Below are 18,330 nucleotides of genomic sequence, written 5' to 3'. Positions count from 1 at the left end.
GCTAGTTTTGATGTTTGTTAAGCTATTTTTTATTTGATTATTTATTTTTAATATTTTTGCATCATAATTATTTTTTGAATTTCTCATAAACTCAGGCTAGCTTTTCTACCTCAAAGAATGACCAACTATGTTGGTGTCAGTACAAATTTTATATATACTAATAAAGTTTACAAGTATGTTTGTTTTGCATCTTACCATAGTAATTTTTTTTAGCTTTTTAAAGCTCAATATAAACTCACATGGAAGCGCACATACACCAGAAAATAGTGCGCACTGATCTCCGAAGAAGGAAGAGCAAAGACAAGACTCCAAAAAAAAAAGAAAATCTTCCCACAATGGGCGCCTCGTCCTCCAAAAGGTCCCACAATTCCAGTTACCACGGTGACAACGACAAAAGACCACCCCAGTTGAACAGAACTATCCCTGCCCTGACGTTCTATGGTTCAAAGAGCTCCACAAACCACAGATCATCTCTTGTGACTCCTGATAAAAACACCACTAAGAGATCCATTTTTGCTTCCTCAGACGAGGATGACGTCATTGAAATTTCTCCTGAAAAGAAACCTGTTAACCATGCGGGCCACAAAAGGTCACCTGAAAAAGAGAGGCAGAAGCATATAAGTGAATTTATAGATGTGACAGGCCCAAGTGAGGCAAATACTTCGCACAGTAACAACAGCACAGTTGTGCACAGAGAACCGCCCAAGAAAAAGCATGTGGCTAGTTACCCTAACAACCAGAAACCAGACTTCAATGGCTTCAAAAACAACCTGACCCCCATCAAAGGGTCTTCATCAAGCAGCAGGGACCTGCACAGCACCCCGCAGAACAGAAGGGACCCGGGAAACATCTTTGAAAAGCTTGTCTCATCCACCCCTTCTGCCAAGAAAGCCGCACCAAAGCTGGAGGGTCTGGAGTGCAAGCAGTGCAAGTACGACACGGAGAGCTGCTGCGAGCAGATGCTCATTTGCACCAACTACATCGGCAAGGTGATCGAGAAGACGAACAGCTTGGACGAGGAGAAGCAGCGGCTGCTGGGGATCATCGGCAGGTTGAGGGATGAGAACAGTAGCATGAAGGATGAGTACGATGCTAAGTGGATGAGCAAATTCAAATTGATGCTCAACTCATTGCAGGTAGCTTGTTATTATAATAAATATTTCTACTATTACTTATATTTCAAGTTATGTTTATTGTTTAATGTTAAATTTTTTAAGTTATTTTAAAATACGATGCCAAGTGGATGAGTAAATTCAAACTGATGCTGAACTCACTACAGGTAATATTAAAAAAAAATATTATATAAATTATTATTTTTTCTTATCTAATATAATGCCAAGTGGATGAGTAAATTCAAACTGATGCTCAATTCATTACAGGTAATATTTTATAAAAAATATTTTTAATGTTACTTATATTTTAAGTTATATTTGTTTTAAATGTTAATACTTTTTTTTAAGTTGTTTTAAAATACGATGCCAAGTGGATGAGTAAATTCAAATTGATGCTCAACTCGTTACAGGTAGCTTGTTGTCAAAATAAAATTTTCTAAATATTACTTATATTTTAAGTTATTATTAATATAAATGTTAACACTTTTTTTCAAGTTGATGCTCAATTTACTACAGGTAATTAATGTTTAATTAAAATTATTTGAGTTCTTTTGCTTTTTTAGATAGTTTGAAGTTTTTAGATGATGCTGAACTTATTACAGGTGACTTTTTATCAAATAAATTTTTATAATTATTACTTGTATTTTAAGTTATTTTTGAATACGATGCCAAGTGGATGAGTAAATTCAAATTGATGCTCAACTCATTGCAGGTAATTAAATATTTGAGTTTAAATCTACTATTGAATCTATTAAATAATTTGAAGCCAAGTCTTATTGAAATAAAAAAATAAGTATTTTAAGTAATATAAGTGGGTGAGTAAATTTAAATTGATGCTAAACTCATTGCAGGTAATTAGTATTAAAATAAAATTTATTTTAAGTTTGTTTGCTTTTTTATGTAGTTTGAAGTTATTAGATGATGCTGAACTTATTATCAAAATAAAACGAAGCAAAACTATTTACTTTTTCAATAAGTTTTTAGTGCTGTTAAAAAACAAAAAAAATATTTTTAACAAAATTTCTAATTTTATTAGAAAAAGAAAATGATATTAAAACAAAAAAAAAAAGCTTATTTTAATTGTTTTAAATCTAAAAGCAGCTTATTCATCAACATATTGCTTATATAAAAAGCACATAATGATTGCCTTAATTTTAAGGGTCAAGCTAAAAGTTTATTAGGTTATAAAGTGTTAAACTTTTTTCAAGTAAACAAATACATAAATAATATAAATGTGTAAAAAAAACAAGAGCTAGATAATTAAAATTTTAAAAACAATAAGTTTTTCAAAGGATTTATATCATTATAAATACAAAATTCTTTAAAGAAATAAAAACAATCAATCTAAGTGAATAAAAAAATAAGTATAAATGAATAAGTCTTTTAATTTACTTAAAACTTTATTGTAAAGACAAAACATGTGTTTATTTAAAAAAGTTTAAAAATTAATAAATTTACAACAATTTCTCTAGTCTCAAAATTCACAGAGCAAAGATGAGACTATCAGGAAGCTCTATAAAAAGTTCAAGACGATGCGGAAGTCTTCATCTGACGGGATGGAAATTTCCGAAGATGATTCGGATGTTGAAATTGATCCCGCTAACATTTCTGAAATTATCGACATTGAAGATTCTCCCACCCAGGTATTAATTATTTTAATTTAAATTGTATTTTAAATCACAAGTGTTTCTGAAACTATTGAATATTTTAGATAACTTTTATTTATTTTTGGTTAATTTTACTAATGTTACTAAAATTATTGATGCTGAAGAAATGTTGTAGATTAGAAAAAACACAAAAAATGTGTAGTAAAATTAATTTATTGTAAATTTGATATTATGTATTTTGTCAAGTTATGAATTGTTTTATTTGATAACATAGTCAAAAATACTTTTTGATAATAGAAGAAAAAAAAAAACGTTAAGGTTATTATTAATTAGTATAACTTATTTATAATAAATTTTGTATTGGTGTGTTCCTCTACAAAGGTAAGAGTTACTTAATAATATTTCATAATTCCTACAATATTGTGTAATAATTAATAATGTTACCAATTAATTTTACTCACTTGATTATAATTTACCACTAGTACATTAAGTTTTTTCTTTTTGCATTATATTTAATCAACTTATCAAGGGTAAATACTATTTGTAAAATTTTCTAACTAGTACAATAAGGATGTGTTTTTTATATGATTAAAAAATATTTGTAAGACAAGATCTTACATATGAAGATAAAAGTGAATAGATTGTTTTTAGTTTGTCAAATAAAGTAAACTTTTTGTGTCAAAAAACTATCTTGAGTGACTAAAAACTGTCCTGAGTGGCCTTAAATTGTCTTGCGTCATTCTGAGTTTCTAAATATCCCTTTAAAAAACCTTAAATAATAAGTATCGATCAAATTAATTAAGATCAAGTTTGTGAACAGAATTGGTTATAAAGTGTTAAAACTGGATCAACCAAAATCTAGAGAAAAATATGGACAGAGAATTTCAAAATTTCTTAAAACTGTCCTGAGTTATTTATTATAAAAAAACAATTAATTTTGTTTCAAATTTCATACTACCTCGAGTTATCCAGAGATTTTAATAAATTTCAATCTGATACCAAGTTACCATGAGTGTGTGGCAACCCTGACAAAGGTATAAATTTGTACCAATTGTTTTTAAATTCATTAAAACGTATTAATGATTTATGTCACCAAGTAAACTCTAGTGCAAACTGGTTAATGAATCTTTTCAATTATAATGATATGTTCAAAATTACAAAGAAAAAAGAATTTTTTTAAAGTACTATTGAGTTCATGGTATTTATAAAATTTCATTAAAATAAGAAAGTTGTATAAAAAGTCAACAGTAATTAAAAATAAGATAATTAGTTGATAGTTTTTTTGACAATAAACAGTTTTAAAATTTTTATTCTAAAATTTACCAACTTAAGTATAAGTGAATTTTTTAATACCACACGATAAATAACGTTTAAAAAATTAGAAAGAAAAGATTTTTATATGAACTTAGTTCTACGAATAACAACCAAAGTTAGTTTGTTTTTCATTGACTATAAAGCACATAAAAGGTCAAGAAATTTCTCTACAAAAATTATCATTGACCCATATTTGAAAGCTTAAGTATAAACAATAAGTCAGTTTTTATTGAATATAAAAGTTTCAATTAAACTTTTGGGTGTAGTTATTTTTTTTTTAAACTATTATGCAAATGTATTGAACTAAATTGGTTAATTGTCTTTTTTTTAACGAAAAAAAGTACTAACAGTTTGTCTACTTTTCTACTCTTTGATCCTTTTTTAGAACTTATTTACATTATAATTAAAATTTTTATCCCCTGTTTGTGGGTTTTAAAGTATTTTCAGTAAAAATTTATTTAAAATACAAAAAATATTCAATTAATAGCTAGTGTTTTCACCTTTTAGTTTATTACCTTACCTTTTAAATCCTATACCAAGTTTGTGTTTGTTTAATTTACAAAGTAAAGTCTATTACACCTTTCTAGTTGTATACAATTGAACTTATTATAACTATTTTTTGTTAAAGTTTTCTAATAGTTATAATTTAGGTTGAATTTTAGTTTTAAGTTTGTTTTATAATATTTATTAGTATAAGATTAATTTTTTTAATAATGTAAACATAAACTTCTTTTATACATATTTCTTTGACATTTAATAACTTTATGTAAATTACGTTTTAGTACCAGTACTGGTTTAATGTGATTTTTTTGTTTAGAAATTTAAAAATTTGTAGTACACAGTTATATTTTATAAACACGTTTTATGTTTTGTACAATTTTTAACCAAGGTCTAGTTGTTTTGTTGTACATTAACTATAAAGATTATTATATCTAAAAATAAATCAGGTGTTCTAATGTTGTTATTTTGATGTTTTTTTGTTAAACAAGTTGTTTTGTTTTTGTACAGATCTTGTGACTCATATCTACATTTGACCTTTGTACACAGTTATAGTTTAAAAGTTGATAAACAATTTTACCTAAAAAAATGTTTCAAATTATTTTTTAAAGTATTGTAAAAGCAAAATTTAACTTTGCGAATTAGGCATGATAGATAGTTTCAATTATGTTAACAAAATTAAAATATACTTGTTTAATAATTAATATAACGTTGTTAATTTTTTTTTCTCTTCTGCTTTGTAACTAGTTTTTAAGATACCCAAACTAATAAACTTAAATATTTTGTTGTATTTAAATTAACTTTAAAAATCATTAAGTTTTAGTCTTCTTAAAATATTAACATAAGATACATAATGACTTTAAAAAAAGTGAAATATCGTTTGCATATTTCTACTAATAACCACAGCTAAATAAAAGCTAACGTTACAATTTTATGTAATATTTTAACAAATGTTGTTTAAATGATTAATATACATTATATAACTATAAAAAGCAAATAATAAATAAAAAATCTAACTCGGATAACTTTTTTTTTATGATACACATTATGAATGTATAATTTAGATTTAATATTTGTAACTTCTTTATTTAAAAATGTATAATAAATTTCTTAAATTGTAAAAGTTCTTCTATTAATTAATACTTCTTTTAAATAGGAAGTTATGTTTGATTTTGATGAAACTCTGAAAAACTGCACTAAAACTGAGTCGAAAGAAAAAATAACAGGAAAGTCAATTTCAACACTTTTTGACGGACAATTACTCAATGATGAAGTTAGTTTGAAATATTTTTAATTTATTAGTTTTATTAATTACTTTGTTATTTTGTTTTTTATATTATAAATAAAGAAATTTAAAACTACTAAACTATGAAATAACTAAAAATTTCAAGTTTATTAGTATTTATTTTGAAAAATAGCTCTAAAAAAATCTAAATTACATGTGATTGATTTTAAAAAGTAACAACTATGATTCAAATTGTTTTATTTATGTGAAGAATTTTAGTCTTATGGCTATAAAAAGTTTTCATGTAAATAACGAGGTTAACTTGAAGGATAAGCTTTAAACTTAACATTGTAATAACATACAACTTTTATAAATTTTTATGATTTTTTTTTCATATCGTAATCGTAGTTTTGTTAATAGTTTACGCTTATAATTTATCAAAATTACTTTTGTATTAAGATATCAAGTTTCAATTGTTTGAAGTTAAGTTTTTATTATTCATACGTTGAATTATACAACAAATTTAGGTGTTTGTTAAAATTAGAGTTGTGTAAAATAGTATCTATTTGTAATCATCTGTAAAATAATTTTCAAGTATACTCATCAAATTATTAAGTTATATATAATATAGAAATAAAATTACTGGGCAATTTAAAAAATGAGGCGCTTTCTAACTAATTTCAGTAAGTATAAGCATAAGTTTAAACGCCATCTCTGTAATAAGGTCAATTAAATTCTTAATAAAAGTGATACCTTTTTAATTTGTTCATTAAGCGCTATTTTACTTAAACTTATGCTGTTTTCGGCTAAATGTTTTTTTTTAGTTAGTTTTTTATTGTTTAAAATTTAAAAAAGGAAAAACAAAGATAAGTATTTTACGTAAGTTTATATTAGTTTTTTTTATTAGTTATTAGTTTTTTTACTAATAATTATTTTTAGTTAGTTTTTTATTAGTTTTTTTTACGTTCATATTTATTATACATCTTTTACTTAATTTTAAAAAATCTTACTAATCTTCATAGCACTTACAAACAATCAACAATTTTTTTTTTTGTTCTTAATATATAGAAATATTTGAGATACTCTAACAATTATCTTAGTACTGTTTATTCTATGCAACGAATTAAATTTGTTTTTAAAGTATATTGGTTTTAATTTTTTTTTGAAAAGAAAACTACATAACAAACTATTTTTAAACTAAAGCTTCCAAAAGTTTTTATACTTTTGCGGAAAAGGTTACTTAAAGTGTACTACAAGTTTATGAAAATTCTGATTTAAATTTATATTACACAAAATTAATTAAATTGTGGTGTTCAAAAATATTTTATTTACATTTTGTACTTTGAAAATTATATCTGCTAAAAAACAGAATTTACTATTATACCAGAAAGTATTGTTGATTGTAAAGGCTATAAAGCGGTCCAAAGAATCTTTTTATACAAAATATAATATTGACCCTTAATTTAAAGCTTAAAGTATAAATTGTAAAAATTTGTTTGTTAAATTTCATAGTTAAACTAAATCCTGTAAGAGATAAATTATTGTGGCCAAAAGTATTAAATCAAGTCCATCAAAAAGTAGTAGTTTTACTTTCAACATAAAGTTTAATTGGTAGTTGATTGTAGTTAGTATATTGAACATTGACTTAGCTTTCAATACTAAAGCAACTAACCAATAAAAACATACTTTCAACTCTTTTACAGTGTTTTTTAACTTTTTTTTCTGAAAAATATTCTATTAGTATTACAATAAAGTTTGCCATAATAAATTACTACTAGTTCAATGATATATTTCTAAATAATGTTTTATATCTCTCTGTGTTATTATTGAAAATTTATCTAGTGTTATATACTAAGTAAAAAGAGTAACTTTTGTTTTATTTTGATTTCATAAATAGTGAACTACTTATATTTATACAATAAAAGTCATTTTTTCAGGGTTACCACAAAACGTGGAAAAACCTGAAATTTAACAATTTAGGATAAAAACCCTGGAGTTTATGGAATTTTAGAAAAAAACTTGAAAAAACCTGGAATTTAAAACAATTTTTACATGTTAAGTAGTGAAATTTGGATAAGACATAAAAAATCTATCATAAATGTTAAAATTTTTAATCATCAAATTTTTTATATTAAAAAACACATTTCAAGTAGCTTTACAGTATTTTTTCAATGTTTTTATACTATTTAACACAGTTTCTTACCTTAAACTTAACTTAAAACTAAAGTTAGACCAAAAAACAAGTACTTTAGAAAACCTGGAAAAAAAACTTGCCAAAAATCAGTGGCAACCCTGTTGTTTAAATATTATATGGATATTTTTTTATGCAATTTAAAGAGACTTTTATTGATAGATTAACTAATTAACTTTTTTTTTGCAAATAATAAAACTAAAAAAAAACTTATACTTAATATCTTTTAAAATAATACACAGATAGCAGTTTTTTACCTAATTAATTTTAATCAACATGTTTCAAATTTAGTTCAATACTTTTAACAGATAATAAACTACTATTTCGAACTGATCAAAGCGAGGTCCATGGACTCACATCTGAAAATTCATTTCATGAACACTTTTTTCGTTCCCAGGTCAAAAAAATTCTATAAGTTTAATAATTAATTTAATAGAAAATTAATTTCACGGATACTTTTTTCGTTCCCAGGTTAAAAGAATTATAAATTTAATAATTAATTTAATAGAAAATTAACTTCACGGATACTTTTTCGTTCCAAGGTTAAAAAATTATAAATTAAAACTAGTAATTAGTTTATACACTACTTATTCATGAACACCGTTTTTGTTACTGGGTTGAAATAGTTATAAGTATAATGAAATAAAAGTTTAAGTTTATTAATTTGTGATCATTTCATGAACGCATGAAACACAGTGTAAAATAATAAACTCTGAGTTTTAAATTTTCCATTCATAATAAAATAAAGTTAATTTCTAATCAATAAAATAACCTTTCTTTTTTATGTTGAAAATTGTAATAATAACTAATTATATCAAATATTTAATACATGAATACTTTTGGTTACCAGGTTGGAAAATAGTTTTATTTTAATTTTTTCATAGATTGGAACAGAAGGGTTATGCAGCTGTACAGAGGTGGACCAAACAAGTGGACATCTTCCTTCACGACCTGGTCTTCTTTCCCTGTCACTATGACGACCACTGGACCCTAGCGGTTCGTTGTTAAGGAATAAAATTCTTAGTTGCTATGCAGTTTGTTGTCATGTTAGGGGTCGGCAGACTTTTATATGTCATGGGTCATAGTTGATTTAAGACGATTTTAATAAAAAGAACTACTATTTTATAAGTGTCAAATACTTTAAAGTTGTTTTCTTGAAATTAATAAAACTTATCAAAGCTTTTTTAACAATAAAGGTTTGTAAAACTTGATGTTTTTATGCATACTAATAATTTGCTAGTGTTAAATAACTTACTTTTATTTTACATTAAAATATTTATTCAATATAAATCCATTACCAATAATTTAAAACTATAGGTGGCAGATTTTAATAAAGAAGAGATAATATACTACGATTCGATGGGAACTGAAAATACAGAACTGTTGATGAAACTAAGAGAATATATGTCTCAAGAACACGAACACAAAAAGAAGAAAAAATACGATTTCTCAAGCTGGAAACTTGTTAATATGGAATATGTTTGTTTTATTTGTTGTATAAAGAATATTAATTTTTCAACATAAATTAATTTAAAATTTCTAAACTTTTTTTCACAACTGAAAACTTTAAAAATGTAGAAACTAATATAGGTATTAAAGTATGATATAAGTAGTAATCTGTATATAATGACCCACAGTAATCTTTCTAAAAAGACTTCACAGATTACTGAGTATTTCTATTAAATTAAACTAAAAATATTAGTTGAATAATGATAAATAAACACTCCAAAAAGAAAACTCAAATGATTGTGTGGTGTTTTCTTTAAATCAAATTTATTAAATATTAAAAAAAAAATTACAGAAAAGTCCCCAACAAGAGAACTCGATAGACTGCGGAATATTTATATGCGCCACTGCGGAGATGCTGTCCAGGGGCGTCGAAGTCAAGTTCAAGCACTGCGACATCAAAACGATCCGAAAGAAAATGCTGATAGAAGTAGCGTGCGGTAAAATCACTGAAAACACCAGAAACAATTTCAACAGCAAATAGTAGGAGGTTGTAGTACTACTAAATGGAGAAGTCAGTAGAAAAAGAGATGCTTGTTTTATTTAATTATCTCGTTTTTTGTTGTCGTATTAAGAGATAATATTACCTTTATTTAAGGAAATAAATGTTTATTTTGTGTGTTGTAAAGCAACAGTGCTTCAAAATAATTTAAAATTCCTTATTTTGAAAAAGTTGAAGAAAATGTTTATGCTATATATGTGCCATCTAGATGTCTTTGATACACAAGAATTTAAACTCTTGTTTTAGTATGTTTGAAGAAAGCAATTTAAGTTATGTTTAACTGTTTTAAAGCATATCCAAATTTAAAAACATTCAAAAAAGTATCTGTCTTTTGAAATTTACAGAAAAAAGTAAGAAACGTTAAAATTAATGTCTAAAAAAAAGTTGTCATGTTAAAAATAAATAAATTTCATTATTGTTTTAGTTGGTATTACTTTTGTTATCTAACACTAATATACAATGTGTGCACTTCGTTATATGTTTTGTAAAATTTGTTATTTTATATGCATCAGTGAAAGGTAAACAAGTATTTTTAAATTCTTGTCATAAAAGTTTTACCTTAATCATTTTCCTAATTTTTGATGACAGTCTTTTAAACATAAGTGCAGTTTTTTCTTATAAAATAAAAAGAAGAACTAGTTTTTGTTACAAAGTTCTGCAAAAAAATTATTTAACTCTGTTTGCTAAAAACCTGTTAAGGTTTTAAAATTTTAAAAAGCTCCGTTATTGAGACATACTTTCAGTAAAAAATTGGGTTACAACTTCACTATTTTCTGAAAAATAGACAATTACCTAGGACAATTTTAGTGAATGTTGAAAAACTATTTTGTTTCAAATGTCAACCACAGTTTTTCATGACCTTTTTAATTCGTTTTTTTTTTGTGTAATTGAATGTTGACTAAGCTTCTTTGAAGCTTATGCAATTTTTTATTTTTCTTAAATTACCTTTTTGTTTTAGTTAATTAAAAAGTTGCAAATTTGGTTGGAGTTTCATTCAAGGCTAAGCTGTTTTACTTCTGAAAGTATTAACTAATTTTAATTTATTGCATTAAAAATTGCACTAATAGCCATTTTTATAAAATTATTTTTGCTGTTTTTATTGAACATAAAAAAATTGTCTTTACATTAATTACATTGTTTTAGTTTAGAAAAGCTCCTGGTTTAAGTTTTTTCATTTAGAAATTAATTAGTTTTAAGATCCATGCATAAAATTAAATTTGAATTACTCTATGCAAATTTTAAGTTAAGCATGAACGTGAAAAAATATTTCCTTAAAAGTTTTGTTTAAATAAAAATGTTTTCTGAATTACTTTAGTTGTTTTACTTAATCAAATAAAGACTAAGGTTTGTGAAAATATTATACTCGTTTTATTTTTTTCTAATTGTTGTAAAAAAAGTGATACTATGTTTTAATGAGTTATTTTGCAGAAAATGTTCAGAAATGATATTTTAAAAATATATTTGAGTTTAAATTTTTTTGTCTTTAAGAGACACCTTAAAAAATTATATCAAGAAAACATAAACATAACTTTACAAAGTATTAAATACAAAACACTAAATTTACCTCCAATGACTATTATTTATAGTAAGGTTAATAAGAAAAACAAAAAATTTAATTCCAATTATGTTAAAAACTTATATTTAAGTTTTACATATTTAGAATAGTTAATTAAATAGTTGTATAAATTTTTGTTTTTTGGAGAAAATGAAACATAACTTAAATTATTGAATTTTAATCATCTACACTAGCAAAACCTGTTAAAAATTGAAACAAAAAATTATTTTGCTAAACTTCGACTTGTGAAAATGTTTTATCTCCTCTTTTTTATACAAAAACATAAACTGACCACTTAATAGTTAAAGAAACTCGCATAAAACCTTGAATAACATTTAATATTATTTATTTGAACAACTACTTGAAATTTTTAAAGTTGAATTGCTTCGCTAAGAGCATGACAGTTTAACTTCTAACAATAATTGTGAGCTATTTCTAAAATAAATAATTTTCAAAAATTGACTTTACTATCACAATCTTCTGAAAAAAACCTACATTAAACTTTTATTTAAGTATTTTATTTGATGTAACGGTACAACTAGTTTTAAAGCTTAATGAAATATTATTAGTTATGAAACTTTTATGAACAATAAATATTTTTTCAAAGTATCATAGTTCTAATAACAATACTTATTTTAAGACATTAAGACAAATATTGTATTTTGAATAAATTTGTTTAACCCCTTAATATTTCTATTAAAAATTTGAACCGTCATGTAACTATTTTTTTAACTGTCATCAATTTTTTAAATTTATGTTTTAAAATTCCAAAACTTTCATTGTTTTTAAATAAACAACTTCTTTCAAAAAGTTTTAAATTTAACAGTGAAAGGCATTTATCTAGAAATTAACTAAAAATAAATATGAGTGAGTTGATTTTTTGGACGTAAAATATCTTAAAAAGATGAAACCTTAAAGTAATGTTAAAATAGTACTAATTGGTCAATATTAAGCCACACAAATTTCTAATCTTAAGGTAGGCCAACCTGCAGATCAAATTCGCCGAGCAGAAATCTCTAGCAGGAAACTTTTTTATTCATTTGAAACAACTTGTGTAATATTTAAAAAGCGAATACTTTGAAATCTACTCTTAACTTAATTTTAGTAAACAGTAGTGCATTAAAAGTTACATTTTCACTAAAGTTTTGCTATGATGTTTATTTACACAGTTTATTTTTTTCTAAATTAAGTTTTTTTTTGCATGAACAGCTTGATTTTGACAAGTTTAAATATCGAAGACCAATCTATTAAATTTAGTTATCCGTCTACAAAAGTTACCTTTCATTGAGGAAAATTAGATCAATAACTTATTTATTGACAAATACTTTTAAATGCGAGTTTGAGATAAATATCAAAAACTTAGGTTTGTGTAAACCATTAAAAATTATCTTTCACAATTTTAGATTTGCAAAGAGCAGATTAATAGAAAAGTAAATTCAGCAAGCTAGTCTGTTCCTTTTTTCATAAGTTTAAAATTAATACTGTGCATATCTAAAATAGATTTAAGTGGAAATCTAGTAGTTTTATTCTTACCATAAATGTGAATCTTAAAAAACTATAGCTACAAATTTATTATAAACCGCAATAAGATTTATAAATGTAAAAAAGTATTTTCTCAACAGTTTCGTTTATAAAAACTTTACAATTTTTTTTCTTTTTCATCAAAATAGATTAAAAGAGTCGTACTAAAAACCTATTGTACAACTAATTTAGATTTAAACTAATGTTATACTCAAGCTTTTGTATTTCTGAAAACATCTAAAATGTTTTTTGTTAATTTTATGAACACAAATTTTATTTAGAACATATTAAGGCTTTAATTTCTGTTTTCAACAAAGTTTACTTTTGCTATTAAAACACAATCTATGATGCTTTATTATTTTTATAAACTTTAATACTTTTTTAGTTATGTTTGTTCTTAAGTTTTTAAACATCTAAATTCTACTTTGTATACTTTTTTTTTTAAATGTTTACTAGATTTACTTAGTTTTATTGATAAATTAAAAAAAAAACGTTTACTTTTCCAAGCAGTAAGAAACAGTTAATTTTTAAATATCAATGCAATTTCAGTCTAAAAGAATAGCAACATTTTTTGTTTTATTGACTTGTAACAACAACTATAATATTTTATAGTAGCACCAGTATATAAAAAAAAGTAAAACTTTATACTTTATTAAATCTAAAAAGTGATAAGTTCTGTAAAAAGATGAAATTATACAAATTAGTCACACTAAAAAATATTTTTGAAAAAGCAAAGCTGCAAATAACTTATACAACATACACCAATTAAAAAGGTTTTTTATGAAATCTAAAACTACAACAATTTAATTTTTAATTTAATTTTTAACAGTTTAGAAACAAAAGAATTATATAGGTTATAAAATACATACTGAACAAGTAAATAAGTGGCGGAAATAAAAATAAATGCAAGTTCGAGTTTCAAAAGTAACTATACTAAAATTAGAACCAGGGTTGTCATAACTAAATGTTACATGTATAAAAAGTACTAGTTGGTAACTTTATTGGTGTCGTTATGGCAACTATAATCAGAACTACGCGTAAAGAGCACGTATATTGTTTTTGCATTTTTTATACACAATAACCGACACATAAGATACCGTCATCAGAAAAAGTATTGTGAAAAGAGCGAATAAGTAAGAATGATAATAAATGTAACTGTTGCCATAACCATAGTCATCTGTGATGTTTTGTTCAACTGTAGCGTTTTTGAAGCTTTCATTAAAAACCTTTAAGGACATTTCTTGTATTTCAGTTGTATTGTTCATAACTTTTTATTCAATTTTTAGACCTATGTTAAGAAAAATTTGACTTTGAAAAGTTAATTTTAAGCATGTTTAGTTTAATTGTCAAATAGAAACTCTTTTTATTAATTGTTAAAATTAAGCAAGTATATTGTACTATAAAATTTTTATTGTCATTTACAATTAAACTAAAGCATTAGTACCTAAACTAATTACAAATTAGTAAACATACGAAGACTTTAATGACTTTTCCAAAAAATGTTTTCTAATTACTATTTATTATATTATAAATTTTACTGATTAGATTCTCTAATTTGACCTATATAAATTAGGAACTTTTTTCGTATCTGTGTAGACTGTCTAAGATAAAAGCATTGATAGACCTAAAAACTACTTGCTAAAATCTTCCTAAACACTAACTTATTTTTTTACTTGTTTTTGAAAAATTAAGTTTAACAATGTTCATCAGAATTCAAAGTCTATTTAAACTAAGTTATAAGGTTACTAATTCAAACTTAAACAAGATAATAAATATCTAATAAAGAACATATACTAATACTTATATTTATTACACTGGTCTAAAACACATAATTTTCATTAAAGAAAACTCTTAACTGCAAGCAAGTTTTATTGTTCAACTTTACTTGCAATTACAATTTCTACTGTTTGCAACATAGCAACAGAAAAAATAAAACTAGTAAAACAAACATTTTTGTTTTACAGAAATTTATTTAAAGTGTGCAATTCACCCTGTGCATTAATCATGAGATCATTTCGTAAGATCCAAAGTTCGTTTTATTACATCTTTTGCAAGAGTATATAAGGGCAAGATCTTATTTTAAGTCTTTTATTCACAAAGTTGTTGTAACATGCTTTGTGAAATAAAAACTTATATTTTACAATTTTTTATCTTAAAGTTGTTCTTTAATTTTATGTGTTCTCTTTTTAATTTTACCAAGGAAGCAGTTTTGTATTGTATTCTGTATGTTTTAATCTTTATTATACAAGCTACAAATTGGTACAAGTATACAAGTCTTTGTTGAAATATTTTCTACTTTTAATTTGTTTTTCGTGAAGCATTCAGATCTAAATGAAGTTTTAAGCGTTGTATATAGAACAACTTTTAAACTAGTTTCTTAAATGAAAAAAAAATGTAAAGATACTTTAAATACTGTAAAAATACTTTAATCAATTGTAAATATTTTTTAGCTGTTTCAAAATAGATATAACTGATAAAACTTTTAAAGTAAAATTAACTTTGCTTTATTATGTTACTTTTCATAGAATGTGTACATATATTTTTGTTTTTCAGTTTTGTTTTATTTTATTTTGCTGTAAATATTTTTCATTCTATGTCTGTTTCCAACTAAATATTAATCATTTTCATTCTATGCATTTGGTTAAAGACAAACTTGTTTTAACCAATAAACTTTTTGTTAGTGTTAGGTTTTTACAGAGTTTTCTTATAGTTTTTTGAAATAAGACTTCTATGAACCTAAACAATATTTCAGTAAAGAAGCTGTAAATAGTAGAAGCTTTATATAGTAGAACTTCAATGAAATGCTGAAAAATAGTTTATAAGTTCTACTGTTTTCTAGCAATATAAATACTCGAATAAAAAAAACTGATTTAAAAGTAATTTATTCAAAATGTGCCTTAATCATAAGATATTCTGCAAGCTTTAAATTAAGTTTTTCTAATAAGCTTCAGAATTCTTTTTAATTGCATTTTATGTATAAAGAGTATATAAGAATAAAGTCTTATACTATTTTGTTTGTTTTGAAGAAGCTTCTGGAAATGCTTAGCGAAATAAAAACCTACTTATTGCAGTTTAAAGTTGTTCAGTTGTTTTTAGAATTTATAAAATCAGTTCGTAACTATTTAATGGAAGTTATGTGGTATTGTCTTTTATACATTTTCTACCAATTGATATAAATTCACAATGCTGAAATTATTTAAATAAAGTTTTTAGTTGTTGTTTTTGTTGATCACCTATAACATGTTTAGTTAGATATTCTATTTTTAAAAGATCTGAAATTATGCTTAATATTTGTGTAATTCTAAAATGTTTTATGAACCAAAATCTTTTATTTTTTTTGATGTTTTTGTCTTATAGTTTGTTTAATTTATAGCTTGGTTGCTTTGGAACAGTTTTTTATTTATTTAACTATCGTTTTTTCTTTGTTATTGCTTTTATTATGTAAATAAGAATTGTTGTGAAGTTTTAAAATTAAGAAAAGTTGTGAAATTTAAAAAAAACCAAACACTTTTGTTTTATTGGGTATGCAACTTAATGACCAAGGTCTTTTTGCGTATCCAGGTCCTTGAATCAAAAAATTTCCAGCAGTTTTTCGTTTTTGTTCAATAAATCACTCTGCAGATGATTTAGCAAACTTTTGCTTTTTCTTTTAGATTTGTTTTAATGTTAACAAACGTTAACAAAAATTATAAAGCTTTTCGTAGATACTTCATTACTCAATTAAAAAAGAGTCTTGTATTTTTAGTAGGAGCTGTTTTGATGTATCTTAAAGCTTTTTCTACAATTTGAAAATATATTTGTGTTGGTATTTTTTTAGTACTGTTTTTTGCGTTAAAATTTTGTATATATTAGAATTGTTATTTTTTCTTGTTTATGTAATTTAAATTTAGTGCTAATCACTTTTATACTATGCAGTTGGTTAAACAGAAATTGTTTTAACCAGTAAAACGCTTTGTTTGCTTTTTGTATATATTTTCCTTTTTCCTATGATTGAACTTTTTATAACTTTTTGAATATGAGACCTCTAAAACCTCAAAAAAAGATTTCAGTCTTGAAAAAGCTGAATTTTCTTGCAGCTATAATTAAGTCAAACTGTAAAATTTAGTGTTTTGTACTTTTGTGGTTTTTCAACAAAACATGACTGGTAAAAAAGAACTCTCTGCAATAACACTTAAAAAACAAAACGATATTTTTATGTTTGATGCAGCTATCATCAATATTTTTATTCTTTATCAACTTACAAAAGTCAACATAACATGCTTGGTAAAAATAAGAATTCTCTGCAATAACAACTGTTAACAAAATTGGCGCAGCTATCTTCGTACAATCTCTTTTTCTTTATTTTACAAAAGTGTTATCAATATTTAAGATTACATTATTATTTTAGTTCGTGTTAGTATTGTTTTTTTTTTTGTATTGTTTTTACCTCGGAGCATTGTTTCTAAAAGTCTTTTATACTATAGCTATAACCCCTTTCCAAATAGTTTTACTAGTAGAACAACTAGTAAAACAAGTTTTTTAACAAGGTTGTACCTTCATTGTTATCTGTTTAATTTGTAAATACTGATTTTGATAATGCTCGTTAACACTTAAAACTGTGATGTGATGAATATGTTTTTTAGATTTTGTAACAGCTATGTTAGTGCTTTTCTTTTTACGAATCAGTTTCTTTGAACAGTAGTATGCTTTGTGCTATGGTTATAGCCCCTTACCCGCTAGTTTTACTAATAGAATCATTTGTAAAACAAAAACAAGGTCCTACCTTCATTGTGATTTGTATAATTTGTAAATACTGAATTTTATTATGCTCGTTAATATTTTAGACTGTGATGATACGTTTTTTAGCTTCTGTGTAGCAATGTAATAGACTTTCTTTTAATCAAGGAGTCTCTTTGTACAGTATTTAAAGAACTGTTTGTTTTCTTTATATTTCTTTTATTGTTATTACTATCGATATGCTGAAAAGTGTAATACACAGTATAATGTCTATCAATTGTAACTAAATGTTTTTCTAGTTCTTTAATATAGTTAGCTTGTAAATAAAACCTCTGCCTATAAAAAAATTGATTTTTATGTTGTAAATTTTCGTACTTTTTATCTGACTAGCAGTTTTTCTTTAATTTTTAAAGTTTTTTTATTGACAAGTTTTAATAATAAACTGAATATAATTATAAGACTTATTGCTATTTAAAAATAAAAATTGTTACATAAACTTTCTTAAAACTGTTTGAAATACTAAATTGTTTTATTTCAAGGTTTAACAATTGAAATACTTTTTTATTTTTACATTTTATTACTT

At 24.3% G+C, this 18,330-nt stretch overlaps 1 protein-coding gene across 1 annotated transcript; it reads left to right on the top strand.

Annotated features, from left to right (window-relative positions):
• Positions 1 to 218: 218 nt before the first annotated feature.
• LOC145836039 (uncharacterized) lies at positions 219 to 10,530 on the top strand. The gene is made up of 7 exons (XM_082943827.1): positions 219 to 1,136; positions 2,600 to 2,755; positions 5,688 to 5,804; positions 8,256 to 8,344; positions 8,832 to 8,943; positions 9,265 to 9,426; positions 9,749 to 10,530. The coding sequence occupies exons 1-7, from the start codon at positions 240 to 242 to the stop codon at positions 9,935 to 9,937; spliced, it is 1,722 nt and encodes a 573-aa protein (XP_082799953.1). The 5' UTR covers positions 219 to 239; the 3' UTR covers positions 9,938 to 10,530.
• The last annotated feature ends 7,800 nt before the right edge of the window (positions 10,531 to 18,330 follow it).

This window comes from Thalia democratica, chromosome 5, assembly GCF_965202585.1.
Source record: "Thalia democratica chromosome 5, ktThaDemo2.hap1.1, whole genome shotgun sequence".
NCBI lineage: Eukaryota > Metazoa > Chordata > Thaliacea > Salpida > Salpidae > Thalia > Thalia democratica.
This window is presented reverse-complemented; position numbering and strand designations above follow the sequence as displayed.

Excerpts from the sequence above, each read along its gene's own strand:
- LOC145836039 (XM_082943827.1), top strand. The coding sequence starts at position 240 with ATGGAAGCGCACATACACCAGAAAATAGTGCGCACTGATCTCCGAAGA. Across the intron at positions 5,805-8,255 it reads GACAATTACTCAATGATGAA|ATAATAAACTACTATTTCGA; the intron begins GTTAGTTTGAAA and ends TACTTTTAACAG. Across the intron at positions 8,944-9,264 it reads ACGACCACTGGACCCTAGCG|GTGGCAGATTTTAATAAAGA; the intron begins GTTCGTTGTTAA and ends TTAAAACTATAG.